The 21,443-nt window shown below is 34.7% G+C and overlaps 2 protein-coding genes across 8 annotated transcripts in view; one reads left to right on the top strand and one right to left on the bottom strand.

The window, feature by feature from the left end:
• The window catches only part of LOC106153481 (uncharacterized), an 88,079-nt gene that overhangs the window by 35,992 nt on the left and 30,644 nt on the right, over positions 1–21,443 (top strand). For both annotated transcript variants that reach the window (XM_086998271.1, XM_013527421.2), the window contains exon 8: positions 19,887–19,939. In XM_086998271.1, coding sequence (XP_086854397.1) covers positions 19,887–19,939 — 53 coding nt within the window. The remainder of the gene's footprint in view (positions 1–19,886; positions 19,940–21,443) is intronic.
• The window catches only part of LOC106153482 (adrenocorticotropic hormone receptor), a 60,348-nt gene that overhangs the window by 18,160 nt on the left and 20,745 nt on the right, over positions 1–21,443 (bottom strand). The window contains exon 2 of one of the 6 annotated variants that reach the window (XM_086998273.1): positions 21,208–21,268. The exons of 2 other annotated variants lie outside the window; for them this stretch is intronic. The gene's annotated coding sequence lies outside the window, so the exon portion shown is untranslated. Of the gene's footprint in view, positions 1–7,304; positions 7,680–16,081; positions 16,345–21,207; positions 21,278–21,443 lie in introns of those variants that run through there. 3 more of the 6 variants (XM_086998274.1, XM_013527426.3, XM_013527423.3) reach the window with 3 other exon arrangements.

Consider the following 21,443-nt stretch of genomic DNA (forward strand, 5'->3'; position numbering starts at 1 on the left):
GAATAAGCTGATAACACATTGATGGCAACTGGAGAGCAAAAATAAGAAGATAACACTGATGAACTTTTTATTTTTGCTCATTTTTTTCTCATAGCACTTAGGTTTTCTGGTACACTATTTGATAAGCCATTATATTTCATTTTTTTTAGAAGTGAGTGAGTTTTTTATGAGTGAGGCATTGGCAGATTACTTTAGAAAAGGGGTTATTTATGTGAATTAAACCTTTATAGATAATTGAAAAAAATGGTTGTTGATATTTTTTCATAGGGTTATACGTAATGATGGGGATAAAAACTATTGAAACATTCTCTTTGACTTCAGATAGTACCTTGCTCTATAATATATCCACATTAACCTGAAATATTTGTTATCAGGTACGGACTAAACCCGATGACTGGTTGAATGATTATTTATTGATTAGGCATGATCGATACCTTTGATACAACATGCTGTTTACAGGATCAGCAGATGGGAAAAAACAATTTAAGGTGCCTCTTTGCATATGTAAGTAATACCATTGCGTTTAGGCGCAGCTAGCCTCTTTTGGAACAGCCTACCCTCGGACTAAAATTCATTTGGAATATCAGGGCCCTCTTACCTTTCGGGGATATTATTTTCACCTCTGATAATGGGTGGATAACAGCACTTACTAGTACATTTAAGTATACACACTAAGTATTAATATATGGTACTTATGTAATTGTTTGGTCATAGCCTTTGTAAATTGTGCTAGAACTAATAAAGATTATATTATATTAAACCCTTGGAACAGCGGTCGATTTTTTAAAACTTGGCTCTTACAATCTTCAGAGCATTGGACCCTCCTAATAATAATATCCCCATCTGAACATAAGCATTATCCTCTTTCTCAAAATATGAGATAAGATAAGATAAGATAAGATATAAGATATATATGAGATTCTAGAGGGATAGCAATTGTTTGTATGAGATTCATATTCTACCATGAAGCACTTTAAACAACTTGCAGAAGTATAATAAATTCCACCAAAACAGCGGTTATCGCAAATTCTGGAATCTGTGCTTGCCATCAGAAGTCAGGTGGCAATTCCTCCATAATAATCTCTTAACAAATTATTACAAAAAAAAAAAAAAAAAAACTTAAAAAAAAAAAACATGGACTAACTGTGAATGTCTGTGTTGATCCATTAACCCTTGGTAAGTTTGGGAAAATCTCTTTTCTTCTTTGCCCCCCCCCCCCCCCCCCACCCACCCAAAAAAAAAAAACAGTTGTTATCCCTTTAAGAAAAAAATTAATTAATTAAGATATACCTGTGGTAAGAGAAAACGTGTGTATGTGTGTGTGTGAAAGAGAGAGAGAGAGAAAATAAGAAAAAGAATGTTCAGATTTCTAGACTTAGTCTAGCAGTATTGCCTTCTTGCATCAGTAATACCTTCTTTAAAATACTGTTCTGCAATGTCCCTGCACCACAAGTCTGTATATGTATCAGTCACCATCCAGTCCTGATGAGAAAGTATGATACATGTAAAACCACCTTCTGCACTGTGAATGATCAGAAATGTTTTCTATGCAGCACAGGTTGCTGCCCAACTACAGTAAGCTGTTCAGAGTCCCATTTTGTGTTGCCTACCAGCTGAAGAGAGACCATCATTAGGCGAGGTTCTTGTCTGGATGCCATGACCTAACTTTGTGCCAGCTAGACTCAAAAGCTAGATTTTTATAACACTTTTAAAGCATACCCAATGCTAGCTACAATTCACTGTTTAATTCAGTTACAAGTGACAGAGTGGGACAACAAGGTGACTAGACTGGCAAACTAATCATAATGACATGCTAAGACATTACTTAGATAGCATATACTATTAAGTTAAACTGCCACAAGTACACTAGAAATCCACTTTAATTGTTTGCCGCACAGCCACAGTTAAGTGGTTCTAAGTGATACTTTTCACAAAAAAGAGTTGGCAGTGATACCTCAATGGAGATAGATAAAGTGCACTTAAATGAACAAGTTAAGACACATTTGGCAGTTGATTTTATATTCCTAAATGACCCGACATTTTGGTACTTCACAATTATAAAATTGGTGTTAAATTATCTTACTAACAGCTGTAAATTAAAGATGAATTTAGGCTGTCCTGTTGAATTTTTCTTAACAGATTGATAAGTTAGGTATTCATGCAGGCATGAAAATGAGATCTGTTTCAAATAGAAACGTTTGTGAAAAGAGAGTCAAATAGAAACGTCTGTGAAAAGAGGATATATTTTCAGTGATCTGGGTTTGTTAGTGGACATATACCTGATATTGCAAAGTAGCAGACAGGGAAGCTTTTGATTGTACGAGCATGTTGGAAATAAGAGGTGTGTTAATCTGTTAATTGGATTGAAATCAGCGAGAGACCCCGTGGAGTTAGCTAGGTCGACATATCTCATTCTGAACAGCCCCTGAAGACACTGGCTTCATTTGCTGTGTGTGTAAATTTAATGCAGAGCTTTTCCCCTGTCCTCAGCTGGCTAATGCTGAATTGAGGCAGATTTTATCAGTTGGTTCATGTACAAAATCATTTTTCAGCAGACTTTAAAAAACATTGAATATCACTCCTGCAACTCAATCAATATGTTTTTTCTTTCTTTCTTTTTTTTTTTAATCAAACCAGTCACACCATATCGGCATGATGATCAAAACAAGTTATGTATGTGGGGAAATTTTAGTTGCAAATGCCAGTTTGCTGATGTAATCTGATTTTTCCAGGGATTTCTAAGCTGTGTCAGTTAAAGCCTTCAGCAATTTATTGATGTAACATCACTGGGATTCTTTAATTCTGCTTGAAAACCCATTAATGATCTATCTAGATACTAGATGTTTTTTATAACCATCTGTCTAAGATTAGCTTAACATACTGTCACATACACATATTTATTTATTTGGTTTATCCAATAACTATGTAAAATATGCACCTTCCAGATGAAGTGGTAAATGCACATTTATATTTTGTCTCAAATACTTAATTGAAAAAACACATATAATAAATAAAAGTTCTCTCTCTCTCTCTTTCTCTCTCGCTCACACATAGAAACACAGATGCACACACGCATGCACTCAGGATGTTAAATTAATAGTTGATTTCTTAATAGCAGAAGTAATAAAAAAGTTCCAAAATATCTAATGTGGTGCAATTGAGTATAGTTGAGAAGATATGTTTCACCTCCGTGATAGAGCATGCTATGAAAATGGATATTATATATTGTAAGCTTGGAAGGACAATTTAGAGATCATGTTGAAAGCTGACACAGTTCCTAATGTTTCTGGCATCTTTTGTGAGGGCCATGTCAACAATGGATATTTGAGATAACTGAACTTTTGTGAAACATGTATTTTTTCAAATTTGCTGACGGTGCTGTTGAACTGACTTTACAGCAGTCATGGTCATGGATTTGAGTTACCCTATTAATTGCCAGTTTTAAATAGTTTTTCCCCAACATCTAGCAAGCAACTTTGTTCTAAAAACAACTAGGAAAATACATTGATAGAAATAGACATTGTCCCCTTTGGTAGGTTTTACAAGTATATATTTTTCTATCAGGTTTGGAAAAATAATACATTTTAATGGAAAGCAAAACGTGGAAACTTTCCTAGAAGTTGGTGCCATCCACAAGCTACCTGGTGGGTTTTTATCAAATTATCTTTCATACAAATAATGATAATTATTTGACACAAATTGGAATTTTTCCTTATGGTTAGCTTATGGCTTACCCGATCCAAAACCTTTGTCAGACTGATGCGAGTAGATACTGTTGCTCCCTGACCATTACTTGGTGGAGTATCCAGGAGCCTGTTATATATTTCAGGAGGATCGATCTCCCATGCCCCTCTTCTGGATTGGCCATAAGATATAATGCTGTGAAAAATTCCAGCTTGTGTTAAATAATTATTATTACAAGGTTTGATCATTTACCTAGTTAACGAATATTTATGCACATCTTTTATACCTTTCACCATATGCAACTGGTTACAGAGGTTTTGTTGTTCATGCCATAATGACATAACTGAAACAGTATCCCAATAAATATAAGACCAATCCGAGAAAAGAGAAATGTCACGTACGTTTTCCTCATAGGTATTTATCTTTATGATGCTTTTGCTGAAATTCTAGCACAACATAAATAGTAGCAGCTATTAATTTAAAAAGGTGAAATGTCACATCTCTCACTTTTTGCCAGATCCGATTTCTAATTTAGGGCTTTGTTCCTGGGGAGGATTTGATTGTATTCTCAGCAGGATGTGACATTCGTATTTCTAACAGTTGTAAAATGCTTATTTAACGGCAGGCTGCTACTGTGCTGTGAGAGTTTAGTCAGTCATTTTAGAGGAATGGATGAAACTATGTATGTATACAGGATGGGAAAATTATCTGCACCATGCTGTGAGGTCTAATAATGTTCAGTTGCTTTTTTATATTAGAGTGCATGATTGCATTTATGGATTGAATTTCAGTAAATTTTATGCATTTTGACATTTTAACTCATTAGTATGCAGCTTTTATCTTTCTTCTTGACATAATCGTCCTTGTAGCCTTATCTTTTATTTATACCAAAATTAACTTGTCAGTGATGAGTGAGTTACATTGATGCACATCAGATTGTGTGAATTTCAAATAGCCATGATCAAAGACTATAGCCGTGAAGTCAACCAATCGCAATGATCACAATGCCTCCTATTACTCCCTATTTCATCTCTACAAACTTGTTCAGTTTGACATGATTCTAGAAAGAAGTTATGACAGGTAACAAACAAGCAAGGCTCAGGATAACATTCTCCCCAGAATTATTGAAAAAATATGCAGATTCTCTGACCAGACCCAACGTACAGTGGTCTGTCATGGCGACCGTTAAACAAACACCCCATCTGCCAGTGTAGTGCCGTGATTTTCTTATCTTGCCCATTTGTCAGCCACTAGAGAGAAGATTAACTCTGGGCAAACATTACAACTGTCTAGTAAATTAACCATATTTCCTATTGGATTTAGTCAACTGGCTTGATTAATGCTCATTAAAACGTTTGTGTCGTGAACTGACTGTAACCCAGAGATAACAAATATCTAAGTAATTACCTGTTATCTGTGACAACTAGGCGTGTTTATTACCACATCAGTTTGGCTTTGAGTTGTAAGAGTAGCCTAACTTTTAGCCAATGAAAATCATAATAACATAAAGATAAGAACTAATGACCAATGAAATTAAATGTCAGGTGTAAAATAAAATAAATTTCAGCCATTGAAAACCATATTGATAAATGCATCAGAACTTGTATAGCCAATAGAATTAAATATATATGCTTGGATGAAATAATTTTCGGTCAATGAAGATCACTAAAGAATTCAAGAACAAAATGTTTGATAGAAAATCCACATAGTTTGTTATAAAAATTTGAAGAATGCCATGACTTAAATATTATATCATTGATTTTTTAAGTTTTTTTAAGTTAAATATTTTGGGAATAAGTTTCTTTTCAAAGACCCCATTCCCATAGATTTTAGATCGATCTATCCCTGTGGGGAGTCTCACTAGATTACCGTCAGCTTAGCCGGCTTAAGCGTCTGTCCCGCCTACTAAAAGCTGTAAGAGGGTAATTAACTATGGTGCGCGCTCGGCTGACTGCAATTTAGCGTGAACCCCCAGGGAGTTAGGTCGATCTAAATCTAAATCTCTGGATCGATCTAAATCTCTGGGAATGCACCCAAAGCTGTTCGTGTCTACATGTTGGTGACATATCTAAACATTGATGGGAGTTGATTCTAACCAGAGAGTGCCTCTCTGCCTCTCACACACCTCCCCATGTGTCCTTCCAATGGAGCTGAGATTCAATGACTGTACCCCTGCAGGGACGACACATGGGGAGGCGTGTGAGAGGCGGAAAGACTATTAAAAGATTAGGCAGTTTTCCTTTCATGTAAGTCTGCCATATTTAGGTCGTGGCTTTGCAGAGCCATGGCTCAACTCGATGTGAATGCCGCCTAACAGTGTAATAGCTGTGACAGTGTATCAGGCGTGACAGTGTGTTAGCTGTGATAGTCACTTGCCACATGCAATTGAAACCAGACCAGTAAAATCTTTTAAATTTGTTCAGTCACTGTTTTTGCCTTGGGCCAGCAGATTCTTAGCCTTTGGTGTCCCTAAGGACTATTAGATGCAGACAGAGAAGTTTTTGGCATAGACACACTGATCTTATAAGGTATCTCAGTGTGCTTAGTATCACAGGCTTTAAGATAAGCAGCATTTTTTGTTACGGCATAGTCAGCAATTTTGAAGTGATGTTATTACTGAAATTAAGTTATTATTTCCAGTTCTGGATGAGAAAGATGGTATGAAATCAGATTTACATGATTTGGTCGTATAACTAACTACATTTGGTGCCCTAGCTAGGTGAAATCATTAATCAAGCATTGTGCAATCACAGCATTAATTATAACATTTAATCATAATTATACTAGGAGTAATTATCCAACAGCTAATTACCCAGAAATTTAATTATTCGGACACTGGGAAACAGTGAACCACAAACTGATAACACTAATGAACATACCAGTAAGGCACCTTTAGTGACTGGGTTGTAGCATTGTTTGATGAAGAACTAGAAGATACAAAACCATTAGTAGTTAATGAACATTGTCAGTCGAAACATCTGTTGCTTGTTATTATAGACAACCAAACTGATAAACGTGAATCCAAAAAGCGTAAAATCACCGTAAATGTCGTGTCCCCAAACATTCTATTTTTGGCTGCTTTTCTTCAGCAAGGAGATGCAGTGTTCATGTCAGTAAATAATCTAACACTTGTTAGCAATTAGCAGTTACATCTAGTCTGGTAGAGGCAGCCACAACTGCATTTCAAAAGATTTACAGCTGGTATTTTCAAGAGGTTGCCTAACACAATAAAAGCCGGTAAATATTCCTCCTTCTCCGGTAGCCACAATTTAAAAAATAAAAATCCTGTGACAGCACACTGAAGAGTTCTATTTGCTATCTGTCTATCTATCTATCTATCTATCTATCTATCTATCTAAAATGTCAATAGAGCATAGATTCATTAAACTGATATTACCACTATTTATTTGGTCATCTAGTCATACCAGTGACCAGTTTGGACACTGGCACTACCTGAAATATAGGATCTGGTAGATTGCCACCTTCATACCAGCATTTTGTCTTGATTGATCCATTGCAGCAAATGTAAAAAATATAAGAATGGCCAATTTTAAAACATCACAATTTTCTATCCACCAAAAATTGCACAAAAGAAATTACCAAGGATGAAATGTAATTACCTGATTTAGATCCGGCAGTGTTGGCACAAACTTCTGAGTTCACTACGTGTCATTTCACGTCTTATCAGGTTGGGGTTAAAGCTGTATTAGTGACAACCAGGGATGTAAATACTTCATGTTTACACCCCTTCAGGTAACAGATTGTGTGTAAAAACGTGCACTTTCTTATCTGCTATTAAATTTGTCTTAACGGGAGGCTGTTTGAGTTTAATTTTGCTTGGAGAGTGAAGTACAAAATTTTGTTATCAGACATTGTAACAAGTTGTAACAGAACTGTGATGAATGTTGTAAATCATACAAGTTGTAATAGAGCTGTAGCAAAGTATAATTTACTGTAATAAATTATAACAAGTTCTAAAGGATTGTGACAAAGTGTAACTTATTGTAATAAATTATATCAAGTTCTTAAGGACTGTGATAAAGTGTAACTTATTGTAATAAATTATAACAATTTCTAAAGGAGTAAATCTGTAATTTACATCCTGTTAAATAGATGTCACTGACTATTTTTTTTCCTTCAAAGGCACTAATATAAGAATTTTTTTTTTTTTTTTTGTTAGTCCGCCCGTACCCCTACCCTCTACTTACTATCTGAATTGATAAAGATTCAACAGATAACTCCACAGCCACTGGGGAAAGGGAGGTTGTGTTCATATATACAGAGATAACAAACAAAAAATGAAATATGGGCCGAGTAAGATAACAAAAAAAAAGGAAGGCGTACTTTCTATATTGATAAAAAATACAATAGACTTTTTTTACATGAGTTTGTTCATATGTGTTCTTGTTTAGCAAAAATAAGAGATCTTTGGTAGTTTTTATCTTGAAATGCAAGTAAAATTGAACTTACTGTAAAAAGTGAAATGGTGGTGGGTTTATGCTGTAAAAGATAAACTTAGTCTGAACAAGTCTAAGTGACATCATAGCAAAGAGCTTCCAGCTCAGCATTAGCTCGTGATCAGCTTGAAGATTGAAATATATTTCTGTTATATTTTCCTCTATTTATTTATTTATTTTATCATTATTTTATCATTATTTTATATCATTATTTTATCATTATTCCTAAAAATATGCGTGTATTTAGTAAAAGTGATAGACAGAAGTGATAGAAAACTACTGAAGGTGTATTTCACCCTATGGTTTATCACAGCTTGCAATTCGAACCACATTTCTTTTTTACCTGAGACTGGAAATCAAGTGCAGGCGTTCACCTTAAAACTTGTGTTTTGCTTATCTCATTTTAAATGTTGTTTACTTTAGAGCTAAAATCAGAGCAGATTTTTTCTTCATTTAATGATTGGGATTGTTGAAATGAATGGAGAGAGAGACGGAGCACTTTTAGAACTGTCTTACTAATTTAAATGAACTGCAAGTTTGATAAATTGATGTAAAAGTTATTTTTGTCAAAGAATTCAGACTTGTTTGACTGACTTCAACTTGAAAAGTTAATATTTCTCTCTCTCTCTCTCTCTCTCTCTCTCTCTCTCTCTCTCTCTCTCTCTCTTACTGTTCCATTGTATATCAGTATTCTTTGCAATTTTTATGCTACTTGGTTGGGTTGAGCAGTTGCTTATGCTGTCCCCATTCTGTGCACCACATATTAATGAGTAGTAACTTAACTGTCTCTGTAGATTTATGGAAAACTGTACAAGTGCAATTTGTTTAAAAAACGTTCCATTTTAAGATTAACAACATGATTTCAGTGAAATCATCCAGGCACCGGTGCTGTAAGCTTTTTGTATTCTCTGATAAGAAAAAAAATCTTTGTTCTTTATAACAACTACATGTGATACAGACACCGGAGATTATCCTAGTAAAAGGCATGGAGATAATGACCATTTCACCACATTGTAATTTTGACATAGCATTGATGAATCATAGTGATAACTTATTTGAAAGAAGGAAATGTCAAAGAGTAAGTTATTACCCGGAATACCATGCCATTCCCCATATGGCCAATTTAGGAAACATTTTTCCTTCAGAAAAAGTATCATCAGTATGGTGAATCAATATTGGGCTGATGGGTTGATAAAGTCATATAATCATCCAAACTGAACCCTTGTGGGTCTTTCCTAAAATGGTATTTACTCTTTATAAGATAGGTGATTTCTTCTCTCTTAGTGGGCCAAACCCTGCTCTAATGATCCCTGGGGTAGTAAATAAACTACGTAAATAACCTATAGGTAAGACTGAAAATGGATCTTCAAGATGTAATGTCCACATTTGAGAATGTCCCACAGTCGTATTATCATTTTGTCTACACTTCCCGCAAAGCTAGTTGACTTTTCCTATTCCAACCTTTGAAATGATATAAACTCCTAAAATGAAAATACCTGACGTCCACATTTGGTTCTGAAATGTCAGGAAAAGCATGGTGGTCTAAATTACTAGCTACATAGGGAGTCTTTTAGAACTAGATCATTTGATTTTTTAAAAAAGTATAAAAAATTCATTCTGAACAGGAGATCACCGTATCTTGAATAATTATCCTGCCTTGTCACAACTTTAGAATGCTGCTTGATAATTGTTCTACTGTTCTTAGAAATAGATTTTAAAAAACTCACTTCACTAAATTTCTAGTATTCATTTCAGCTATTATTTATAGGTAGTTAATAAAATATATGTACATGTGTGATTTTTTTTTTTCTGTTGGACTTTAGAAAATAAGTATAACCTTTAAGGCAACCAAGCCTTTGATGTCATTAGCTTACTTGAAGACCAATTCAAAACTGTTCCCAATCCACTGATGGTTCATCTTTTTGCATTTATCTATTAACTGTCATTGATAGTTTTAGTTAAGTTGAATTACTTTTCCTTTTAGAGCTCATTTCGCCAATTAACTCAGAGCAAAGTGTTTGCGAAAAAGGGATGTTTATTACCTTGAATGAGATGTGGGTGTGATTCGGTGTGTGTGTGCGTGTGTGTGTGCAAGCATGTATGCGTACATATGTGTAAGTATGTATATTTGTGTGTGTGTGAGCATGTATATTTGTTTGTGTGTGTGTGTGCAAACATTTGAGACGAGTAAAAAGATGAATATTATATATATGTATATTATTATTGAGATCTCCTTTCCAATTATATGCCAGAGAGAAGAGAAAGAGAGAGAAAGATAATTCTTTCATGACAAACTTGTTTTTCTGCCCCTGTTTTACATATCAATTAGTAGGAAAAAAAACTTTTCGACATTCTAAAAAAGAGTCGAATCCTTAGGGAATATTTTGCTGCCTACGAATCAGACAACTTTTCTCAATAAAGCAAAGCAGTAATCCACTGGGAGTTGAGAGAAGATAAGAGCAGAGGGTGTTTTTTACGCAAGTTTTAACTTACACATAGGCTTTTTACTTAAAATATGATTCCTAAATGACACAAAGTGATAATTCATTTATTCTGCTACATGTAACCATTCAGTCATGTTCATGATGAACAATTAAGGGATTGTTTTTTAAGGCTTCACTCTCTTATATAAGGATATGTCAAAACTGTTGAATTTCAAGGGGTTTCTTTTTTTTAAAGGCTTCACTCTCGTATATAAGGAGATGTAAAAACTGGTTAATGTCACTGATGATGGTAAAACTTATCTAGAATTCAAGAGCTTGAAAGCCAGTTTACATATGGTGTCGTGATTTTTTTTTTTTAGTGGTTTTGAATAGTGATAATGAAAATAAAATATTTACAACTTATTAACCAGTTGATAGATTATAATTTTATAAAGGGAATTCGAGAAGGTGTACAAAGCATACATAAATAACTGGGATGCTGAGGAAAAACTGTTTAAAATTCCAGGCAAATAATGTTATGTTGATCAAAGGCCCAATGTATCTTACATGCTCTAATTGATGGCAATTTTTTTCTCTGTATTATCTATGAGTTTCTTAATCATTTTAATGATTTCACTTGAACTGCACTGTTCCCATAATAAATTATGAGATGAGTTTGTCTTGTATTACAAAAGAAAGAAAACAAAAGAAATTGAGAAGTGTAAAGTGAAAGAAAAAATGAAAGAACTCCTGAAAGGAAGGAAGGATGAAAAAGAAAGAAAGATAAATTGGAAGGGAAGAAGAAAGGAAAAAGGAAGGGAGGAATGATGAAAGAAGGAAGGAAATAAAGGAAGGAAGGAAACATTTGTTTCTAATGCCCAAGGAAACTGGGATTTGTTAGAATACCTGATTGGGGGGAGAAATCAATTATTCAGATCAATGGCCTTGTCCAATCTGCTGCTACATGCTGGAATGCCTTGTTGCTAAGCTTAAATAGAATTGAATTTTCATTGAATGCCACCCCGTGTCTCCCCCATCTACCCTACCCTTATCTCGTATTATTATATACAGCATACCACTCTATGCATAAATTGTAAAAGGACAAATCTCAACCCGGTCTTGCTGTAGATAACATTGAATTTCAGTATAGCACTAAGACCCTAACAGTATTTAATAGCCTAACCTAAGTGGGGTCTTTCTAGACCTCCTGTCCTTGAAAAGTATTGAAGACACTGCTTATAAGGGAGGAGAAGCAAAAAAAAAATGGACAAATTTTGGATGGTTTTACCATGTGATAACATTGTAGTTTAAAAGAACCAATGTAATAGCAGCTTTTAAAAGCGTCATTTATCACAATTTGTTTGAATTAAACTCACCAGTCTTGGCTTGCTGCTCACTTTGAATAATTATGTGAACTAAGCTCATCTAGGCCCGTCTTCTACCTGTGAGGCCAGTTCAGACAAGGGTATGTTTAGAATGAGGTAATGACTTTAAACCTGGAGCCTGTGCTTCATGATGTTTAAACAGAAGTTGAAATTCATTTAGAGATAATACTGCTAAAAATCTTCACTATAGTAAGTTGTATCTCATGAAAAAACTTAAAGGCTGCTTACCTCATTTTTTTTTTTTTTTTTTTTTTTTTTTGAGAGTGTAAACAGTGCTCAAGAGCAAATTTTAATTGTCTAGACTAGACACCGATTTTTGTTTTCATTTTTTGACAGTAGTTCATTCAGTTGCAATAGTACCAACAAGGGCAATATTTGAATTAGTTACAGGCTTTACCTTTGGTTAAATAAAAATTATGGTCTTAAAGTTTATATCAACTTTAGGTCTTAATTTTCTTCATGAAACTGACACTTCAAAGTAATATTTTTAGTCAGAAAAGTATAGTTGTATATATTAAATAACAACTTAATGGGAATAACAACATTCGGTTTTCGGTCAGGAATTTCCCTGGTGTGAGCAGGCCTAAGCCAGCTCTAACAGGTCGATCAAGCTGGTAGCGGTGAAGTGTGGTCTTTGAAATGGGAAACTGTTATTTTTTCCCTCATTGATAATTGAGTGCAATTTTTCAGTTGTGTAGATTTTGGGGTTAGTAGTGCTGGGAAGCCAGTGAGAGAAGCCCTGCTGTGAAAGGTAGAAATATTGAGGAGAAATAGTAGTATTGTTGACTGAGTGGCGATTGAAAAAGATAGCATCATGGCAGAACATTGGTTTTAAAAATTTGTAAAAGAAATTGGCAAAAAAGTGAATCAAAATTTCTAACTCACTGGTTCTTTACAGCGGTACTATTTACTAATCCAAAGATGAAATACTGAAATATTTAGATAAGGGAAAATTGATATAAAATAAATTTGTAATTTTATGAAATATATACTAGTCTGATGTGAGGATTTTTTTATTTAATGCTTCTGTGATGCCAAATCACCTAGTAAGTTACCTGAGCCCAGAGTATATACAATCCATTTTGCTAAAAAAAGATAAAAATAAAAAACTAGCAAATGAACTGAACATGTAAAGCTCCCTTTGTTCTACCCTTTTTACCCAAAAATCACTGAGCATGTCAAATGATGTAATCTCTGGGAGGGAAATTCCTTACTAAAACCGACCTTTAAATTTTGTTCTCATCGTTTTCTTTCCCAAGCGTGTCCTATTCTAATTAATTCTACCTCGCCATCCTTTTTCATCTCTTTTTTCCTCTATTTTTTCTACAAAATTTGTAACAATAGCACGATACACTGCAATAAGTTAATCTGTCTCCTTCTTTTGTCAATTGTGTCTAACCTGAATTGACAGATAGATTTGATTGACGTCTCATTAAGATTTTGATTGGAAACTAATTGCTTAGTTTATAGTTTTTTAGTGAAGAACATGAGGTCAGCATTGGAATTCCTTAATGTGGTATAATGGCGATATATATTTATTTTGAAAGCTGTGTTACTTGATTATTCTGCGTGTGTATTTATCTATAAAGTGAAATGTCGTGCTCAGTTTGGAATTGTAACTTGTGAAATGTGTACTCGCATGGGTTGCAACTTATGCAGCAATCTCACGGCACATGCATGCAGTTGTACAAATACATGCACTCTTGTACTAACAAATAATGAAACGTGAACAGCCACTCTGATTCTCTCTCTCTCTCTCTCTCTCTCTCTCTCTCTCTCTCTCCGTCACATACATGCACACACACACACACACACACACACACACACACTCTCTTTTTCTCTCACAAACAGATGTGCACACACTTATTATTACATGTATGCAAGCAATCAGACATGCTCACACACATATACCAACACCAGGGAAAACTAATGTGATGATAATTCACTATTGACAAAATATTACATAATATTCAATTATCAGTCGGTGACATATTTCTGTAATCTTAACAAGAAATGATTTCATTTAAGCCAATACATACCCTCTAACTACACACTCCAACAATCAGTTGTTAGTCTGAATCTCTTGTCTCATTTGGCAAAATTTCGGGAATCATTAGTCAGTTGACAGTTGTTATGTGTAGATACATCTTAGGCAAATCAATGTTATAATCAGTGGCTGTTAGCAATAACGAGATCATTTTCAGTAATGTCCTCATGCACTTGCCATAGTTCTAAAATAGTGTTGTCGTGCGTCATCACAATATCTGATAATTTGTAGCAACAAAATTAAATGTATTTATTTTTGAGAAAACTATTGACAAACATATACATTAATTTGCTTTTAGATCTTAATTAAATTGTTATCATGATCTTAGATGTGTCTCAAGTTCTCTAGGGATTGAACCAATTTTCAAGCTGGAGTCTTTTTGGGAAGGATCTGCCCAGAATCCAATAGGTCCAGCTGCCAAATGTACATTCTCTCAGTGAACGAAATAATTACTTTCTTGCTTTGTGTTGGAGGTAGGCTGTCACTCTCAGGGGTGGATCCAGAAATATTTTCTGACAGTCTTCCAAATCATCTTTGTTGATCCATCCTCCATTTCTGACCGTCTTCCGACAGAGTAAAATTAGATACCCATCCATGTAAATTTGAAAATCTGACCGTATTCCGGAAGACCCAGAAGATGCCCTAATTCCGCCCCTGACTCTTATGTTGGAACCATGAAGTATTAGAAAAAACTTCCCATGGAGGGAAATAGTTGATTGTTTGTAACTAATTGTAAAACTTCTGGCATGTTAGATGGGAAATGGTGTTGGGAATGTAGGAGAGGCAGTGATAGAACCAACACGCATCCTGTGTTTATTTCTAAGTTCTTTTTTTTTTTTCTTTTTGAAACCTAGAAGCTGTACTGATTCATGGATGTAATCCCTGTGTTTATTTCTAAGTCAGTCTAATTTTTTTTTTAAGATGGAGAAGCTGTACTAGTTCATGGATACAAATCCTGCTTATCTCCAAGTGAATTTTTTTAAGGATGCTATAGTGGTTGATAGTAAATTTTGTTTTTAGATATAAGGTCAGTTTTTTTTTTTTTTTTTTTCAAAAATTGGAATGCTTTGTTAATTCATGAACAAATATTCTGCGTTTGCTTTAAGTTAAAATATTTCTGAAAATCCTGTCTGTTGAACATACTGAAATTCTCTACTGATACTGTATAAATATACCTGCATCTTTTTTTCCCTCAAATCTGCTGGAAAAAAAAACTCTCTAGAGAAGCTGTGTATAGAGAATACTTAGTTGCCAAGAGACACTAATCGTCCTGCATGTCAGAAATCGGGATTGAAGCCCAAACTGCATTAAAATACAAGATAGCATAGTACACTATATTCAGCCTACTGGTATATTGGTGATGTCTGTGTCTGAATTGATACTTCTATGGTGCTTTTGTCAACCAAAATGCTTCTTCTGGGATCTTGTGCTGTAGTACCTAAAGACCCTATTTCTACTTGCACTTTATGTACATTTCTAAACAAATGAATCTCTGTGAATTATTCTTTTGTAGTAGCTTATGCTTAGTTGTACATGTAAATGAACCTATTTCTATGAAAATGGAAACCACATTTTGAAAGGATCATATAAATGATGAGATTAGATATAGAGTTGTGACTTATCATCAATACTATATGTCATTTCCCACTGTTGACTGAGCATTATAAGGGCTTTCTGCACTGATCTCTCATTGCTTATTTTTAGTTAAATAAAAATAGATAATTGAAAAAATTGAATGAGTTTCCCCTTTTAGAACATCTGCCAACATGACTTCGGATATACTTTTGTTATGAGGTGAATTTTGAATAACTAGGGAAAATCATTTTGAGATTTCATTGTGAAGAGAGTCACCAAACTTATTTTGACAATATTTATACCGTAGAAGCGGAATGTTCTGTTTTCAGTATATTATTTTTTTCTTTGTTTTAAATTGTATAAGAAGATAATCTGTTTTTACAAAAAAAAAGTAATTAACACCAAGGAAACCAAAAAACTTATTAAAACTTATCACTATCCTACGTCCCTAAAACTTCTTCTTGACTAATGAAGCAATTGCCAAATTTGCAAGACCAAGGCCTTCATTACCTTTAATAGGAAGCCCTCAGCTGCTCCTAGAGAGAGTTTAGCCCCAGTGAGGACACCGCATCCTATAAAATGATGTTCTCTCCTCTATTGCAACAGACTGCTAAACTGAAAATCAATCAGCTCATTTGGTTTTGTGATGGAGAGTTTTCTTATCTGTTCTTCCCCTTTTCCCTGCAGATGGCAGCACTTGCCCTAGACTTCCCATTTACCAAGACAAGCTTTGATGGCTTAATTGTAGTTAGAAGTGATAGTAATATTAATTTGACGGTGGTGATATTGAGAAGGATGATGATGGAATTAATATTAATAATGAAATGATTATAATGATATAATAATAATAATAATAATAATAATAATAATAATAATAATAATAATAATAATGTTGAAAAAATCCAAAGCATTTTTTAATTATTTTCACTAATAGTCTTGTCCATTTGTTACTTTAATGATTTTTCCAATTTGCGTATAGCTTGATAAAATGCCATAGTTAGATTGCCTAGCAAGGTGGTGAAACACAGCAAATGAGGAATTTATTTCATAAAAAAATTATGATAGAATGATCAATCAGTACAGCATATGCACATTCTTTTGATTTAGGTTCAAGTTATAAAAGTTGCATGAGGCAATAACAAGATTTTTATCTCTCCATGTTTTTTCTATAAATTAAATTTGTTCACCCACCATATTTTACTAGCAAACACATTGATTAAATAATCTGTTCTCAAATAGTTTTCCATCTGTTCAGTTTCTCCATTAGTGTGCTTAGGTCAATAAATAGCCATGTATATGCTGAAATGGAACGTCAATTCTTGCATCTTTCACTGATAAATCAAAATAAAAAGGATATTGTTAAAATTTATTCAGTATAATTATGCTTTTTTACCTTACGTTTTTTTGTTGTTTTTTTTTAACCTAGTTGTACTTTTTATATTCTCTTCTTGGAGGAGAAAAATGAAGAAAAAAAAAGATTTTCATTGACTTAAAAAGTTATCAATACGGTACATTGCCAGGTACAAGATTGGTTATTGACAATTTTTTAGATGTTTTGTATAACTTTCTTGTAAAAAAAACAGCAATTGAGAGATATACCAGTAATCAATTGATAATTGATAAGCAGCATAACTGATGACTAACACACACACACACACACACACACACAATTTAAAGTGGGTGATATTTTATTGACTATATGGAATCAGTGATGTCTCTCTTTACTAAAATGTCTCCTATAATCCAAAAATCAAAAGAAAAAAGATTTAGATGAAAATGTCAAAAGCTCATTAAATTGGACATCATGATTTTGATAATGTTGAATTAAAATATGTCTTTATTTATTTATTTATTTATTTATTTATTTATTTATTTTAGGAGACAGTTCTCTTTTTGTTTTAATTTATACTTATTTTTTATGTATTTTATCCACAGACCAGTTTCAGTAAAAAGAACATTATAAACCCACAGCCTACTCCACTATAGGTGAGTGGTGTGCCATGCAGCAAAGTCATTCAGATCGTAGTATGCTAGTACAGGCCTATAGCCAGCAATTTCACAGGTGGGGGGTAAGGTGTTCTGAAAAAAAAAAGGGACCTTTTACCATTATACCTTCATGTATCAGGATATCCATGGCGAAACCTTTTTCCAGCAAAAAGGGTGGTTAGTTCAAACCTCCAGAACCCCTCTCTCCCCCAGAAATAGGCCTGCAGTGATTTCCGTTTCTGTCATATTTTCCTAGAAGACTTACTGTTATAGGAGGGAGGGATGTAATTGAAATGTGCACTACAGCACACGGCAGATTAGGTTGGAGACAAGGAACACTGCACAGCTCCAGGGGTTTGTCAAGCGTGCACAATGATATGAGAACAATAACGTCTTGAGAGACAGAGATAAGAAAGTGCAATATTTTACGCCATAGTGGAATTAGGTTTAGGATCCAGTAGCAGTTATTTTTGTGTGACGTTATATGTGCATAGATACAGCCAACTGAATGGTATCAGATTGTGACTGAAAGCACTTAACACTTAACTAGTATACATCAGGAGTTTTTTGTTTTTTTTTTTTCATCTCTCTCTTATTTTTTTTTTACAAAATTTGCATGAGGGTGCTGTTAGTACACTAGGGGTCAATGGAGACATCCTGAGTTTCAAACCCACCTGTATTGTCAGTATATATATATATATATATAGCCCTGTGCTAGCTGTTTTCACCATGAGTTTCAGGGTTTACTAGAAATTCACCCTTAGCAAAATAAAAAGAAAGTTGCAGCAATATTGTAAGCAATATTGCTGCAGACTAAAAATTTGCTGTAATGCGTTTGTAGGAGTTTGCAAGAAAAAAATTTATTGACGCTAATTTGCAGTCATATGATATTGTAGCAAATTTGTGGCAAATTTGCTGGGACTTTGCAGCAGGCACCTCTATTATCAGTATAGTCCTATGCTGTTTTCCTTCTGAGTTTTGGGTCTTTATTCACTGCCTCTGTTGCTTTTGATAACTTAGGGTTTCACGAGTGTGAATTACAGCAGTGGGATTAACAGCAGTCCCCGAAAACTTACAATAACTTGAAGCAGTTGCTCGAGATTGTTTTTCCATCATTTACAGATTTCATCTTCCGGCCAGTGGTTTTTGAAGGCCTACCACATGGGAATATATATATGAAACCAGTGGGAAAGAAATATCAAGGCCACACTGTGAATATTGCTTTCTGTATTTCCATCAAAGTTTTGAAACTGTCCATTTTAGATCTTAACCACCTTTTTCAAGGAGAGCAAAGACAATTTACAATTGCAACTAAGGCCTATTTCTCTCTCTCTCTCTCTCTCTCTCTCTCTCTCATTATCTTTTTTATACGAATTATTTGGAGGTTATTTTATCATCAGTCTGTCTGTTTTGACATTTGCTATCAGGGTATTCCAGTGAGTCAAGTCAAAATTGGTTTGGATAATGCACTTATTACTGTAACAGCTTTACCTGTAAGCACACCTGGCCGTAATTTCACATGATATTCTAGGAAAGAGGGTTTCACACCTTATTCCAAGTGTAACCCTATATTTATCATATTTCATATTGATGACATGGGGATATGGCAGTGCCTTGTGTGTTGGGGGGAGTACATGTGTATGTGAATTTGTGTGTGTGTGTGTGTGTGCATGTACATTATGTGTGTGTGTGTGTGTGTGTGCGTGCGTGCATGTGTGTGTGTGTGTGTGAGAGAGAGAGAGAGAGAGAGAGTCAGTAAGTCAGCTCTAGTAATTATATGAGCTTAAGAATTAGTGTGTGTATGTGCATGTATTGGTTTATGCGTTTTTCTGTGTGCATTCATCCAAGCATGATTCAGTCAGTCAATTACTGAAGTCAAGTTTGTGCACAGTGTACTTTTCTGGTAGTGTGTGTGTGTGTGTGTCTGTGTGTGTGTGTGTCTGTGTGTGTGCATGTGTGTGTGTGTGTGTGTGGCAGAAGCATGCATACGCACTGCACTTGAATGCTATATTGTAGATTGTCATAGATTAAGGTATAGAAAGAGTAAGTTATAACTACAGTACAATATGATATTGTCAAAAAAAAACATGATCAGTAAAGTTACTCTTGCAGCACGTGTTAATTGAATTGTATATGACATTCACTGTCTCTAAAACCATTAATAAATAATCCCTTTCTAAGAAAACCCTACATGGATGCTATATCATTTCACATTGATTGTTATAATTGAAAAATCAATTAAACACTGAGACAATAAGCCTTGATGAGATATAATTGTGCTTCCTAGGGATATTTCAGTGATATAATGTATTTCTTGTGATTCTTTCAGACCAACTCTCCAAGACACCAGCCACTTACTGCAGGCCCCCAGGGGAACCAGGGGTAAGTTAAGAGAGAGAGAGAGGAGGGGGGGGAGGGAGAGAGAGAGAGGGAGGCGAAGAGAGAGAGAGAGAGAGGGGAGGAGAGAGAGAAGGAGGGATGGGAGAGAGGAGAGGCAGGGGAAGGAGAGAGAAACAGAGACAGAGATAGGGAAGAGGGAGAGAGAGAGTGGGGTGGGAGAAAGAGATGGAGAAGAAGGGACGGAGAGAAGGAGGGAGAGAGAGCATGGGAGAGAGATAAAAACAGAGTAAGAGGGCAAGAGAACAATTCACTGAAGGGCAATATATTTATAGTTCTTGCATTATTTTCTTGACAAATTCAATTTCATGCAAGAGATTTTGACAGAATGAGGTATAATATTTATAAGAAAGATAATAATAATGATTCCTTTGGGACAATAAACCTACTACCGTGTAATAAGGCTGATTATGAGAAAACAATGAAACATCCTGTGTAAAGTTAACAATGCCAGGTTATAAATCATCCCTGCAAACTTTTTTGGTGAATCCCGTCTTCTCGGAACCTTCCCATAAGTACTTTCCAGGAAAGATGCTAATCTTTCAATGATTCATTCTGTTTATGCTACGCATTCCTGCTTTGTCAAATTTTCGTTAGATTTGTCGTCACAATTATTGTCAGGAAATTGAATGATGAGGCGACAGTTATATTGAGATGAGGAGAGGAGAACAAATATTCTGAAGATTTTAATCATATAAAATTGGGTGATTGCCTCCATGTAATCAGAATATATGGAAGCTCACAATTTTTATTGAAGGTTTACTTTATAAAAGGGCTCTTAATGTGGACAGATAGTCCAAGGAGAAAAAAAACTTTCTTTGAGGGGGGGGGTTATGAATAATTTTCTTTTACTGACAAAAACTACACTTAATTTTATTCATTAATCCATAATATCTATAAAGATCATTTAAAGAAAGTTAGTACAAGTGTGTGTGTGTTTGTGTGTGTGTGTGTGTGTGTGTGTGTGTGTGTGTGTGTGTGTGTGTGTGCTCACATACATGCCTGTGTGCGTGCATGTGTGTGTAAATTTCCCTGTATATAGGTTCACTTAATAAGTTTGGAATTCTCATTTTGATTTTTAGTAACCTTACATTTTTAAATATGATATGTATGCCTTCTAAAACCAGCAATATTTTGTGAACTATCCCACCTTGTACAACCCCAACCGCAACCCCTAGAAGCAAGGTGTGACATTTCTACTTTACCTGCATGATAGGATTTTATTTCCCTTGATAAAAGTAGTATATTCTTACCTCTTTGCCAAATCGTGTACATCTGAGATTTAAACAACTACAAAGTGTCAAGGAGTGCATCCTGAAGAAAAAAATTGAAGTGAGAAGTTTTTGAAAACTTCAAAAGGTTGAAGTCAATAAGGTGTAATAGATACAGGTAATTGGCGCACAAGATTCCTTTCTCGCCCGTCCTTGCAGTTTAAACATCACAAGAAAGTCGCCTTTGTCATAAATCATACTGCCTTTTATGCCTTTTT

The sequence above is a fragment of the Lingula anatina genome, chromosome 10, assembly GCF_051362555.1.
Source record: "Lingula anatina isolate TDL-2025a chromosome 10, LinAna3.0, whole genome shotgun sequence".
Classification (NCBI taxonomy): Eukaryota; Metazoa; Brachiopoda; class Lingulata; order Lingulida; family Lingulidae; genus Lingula; species Lingula anatina.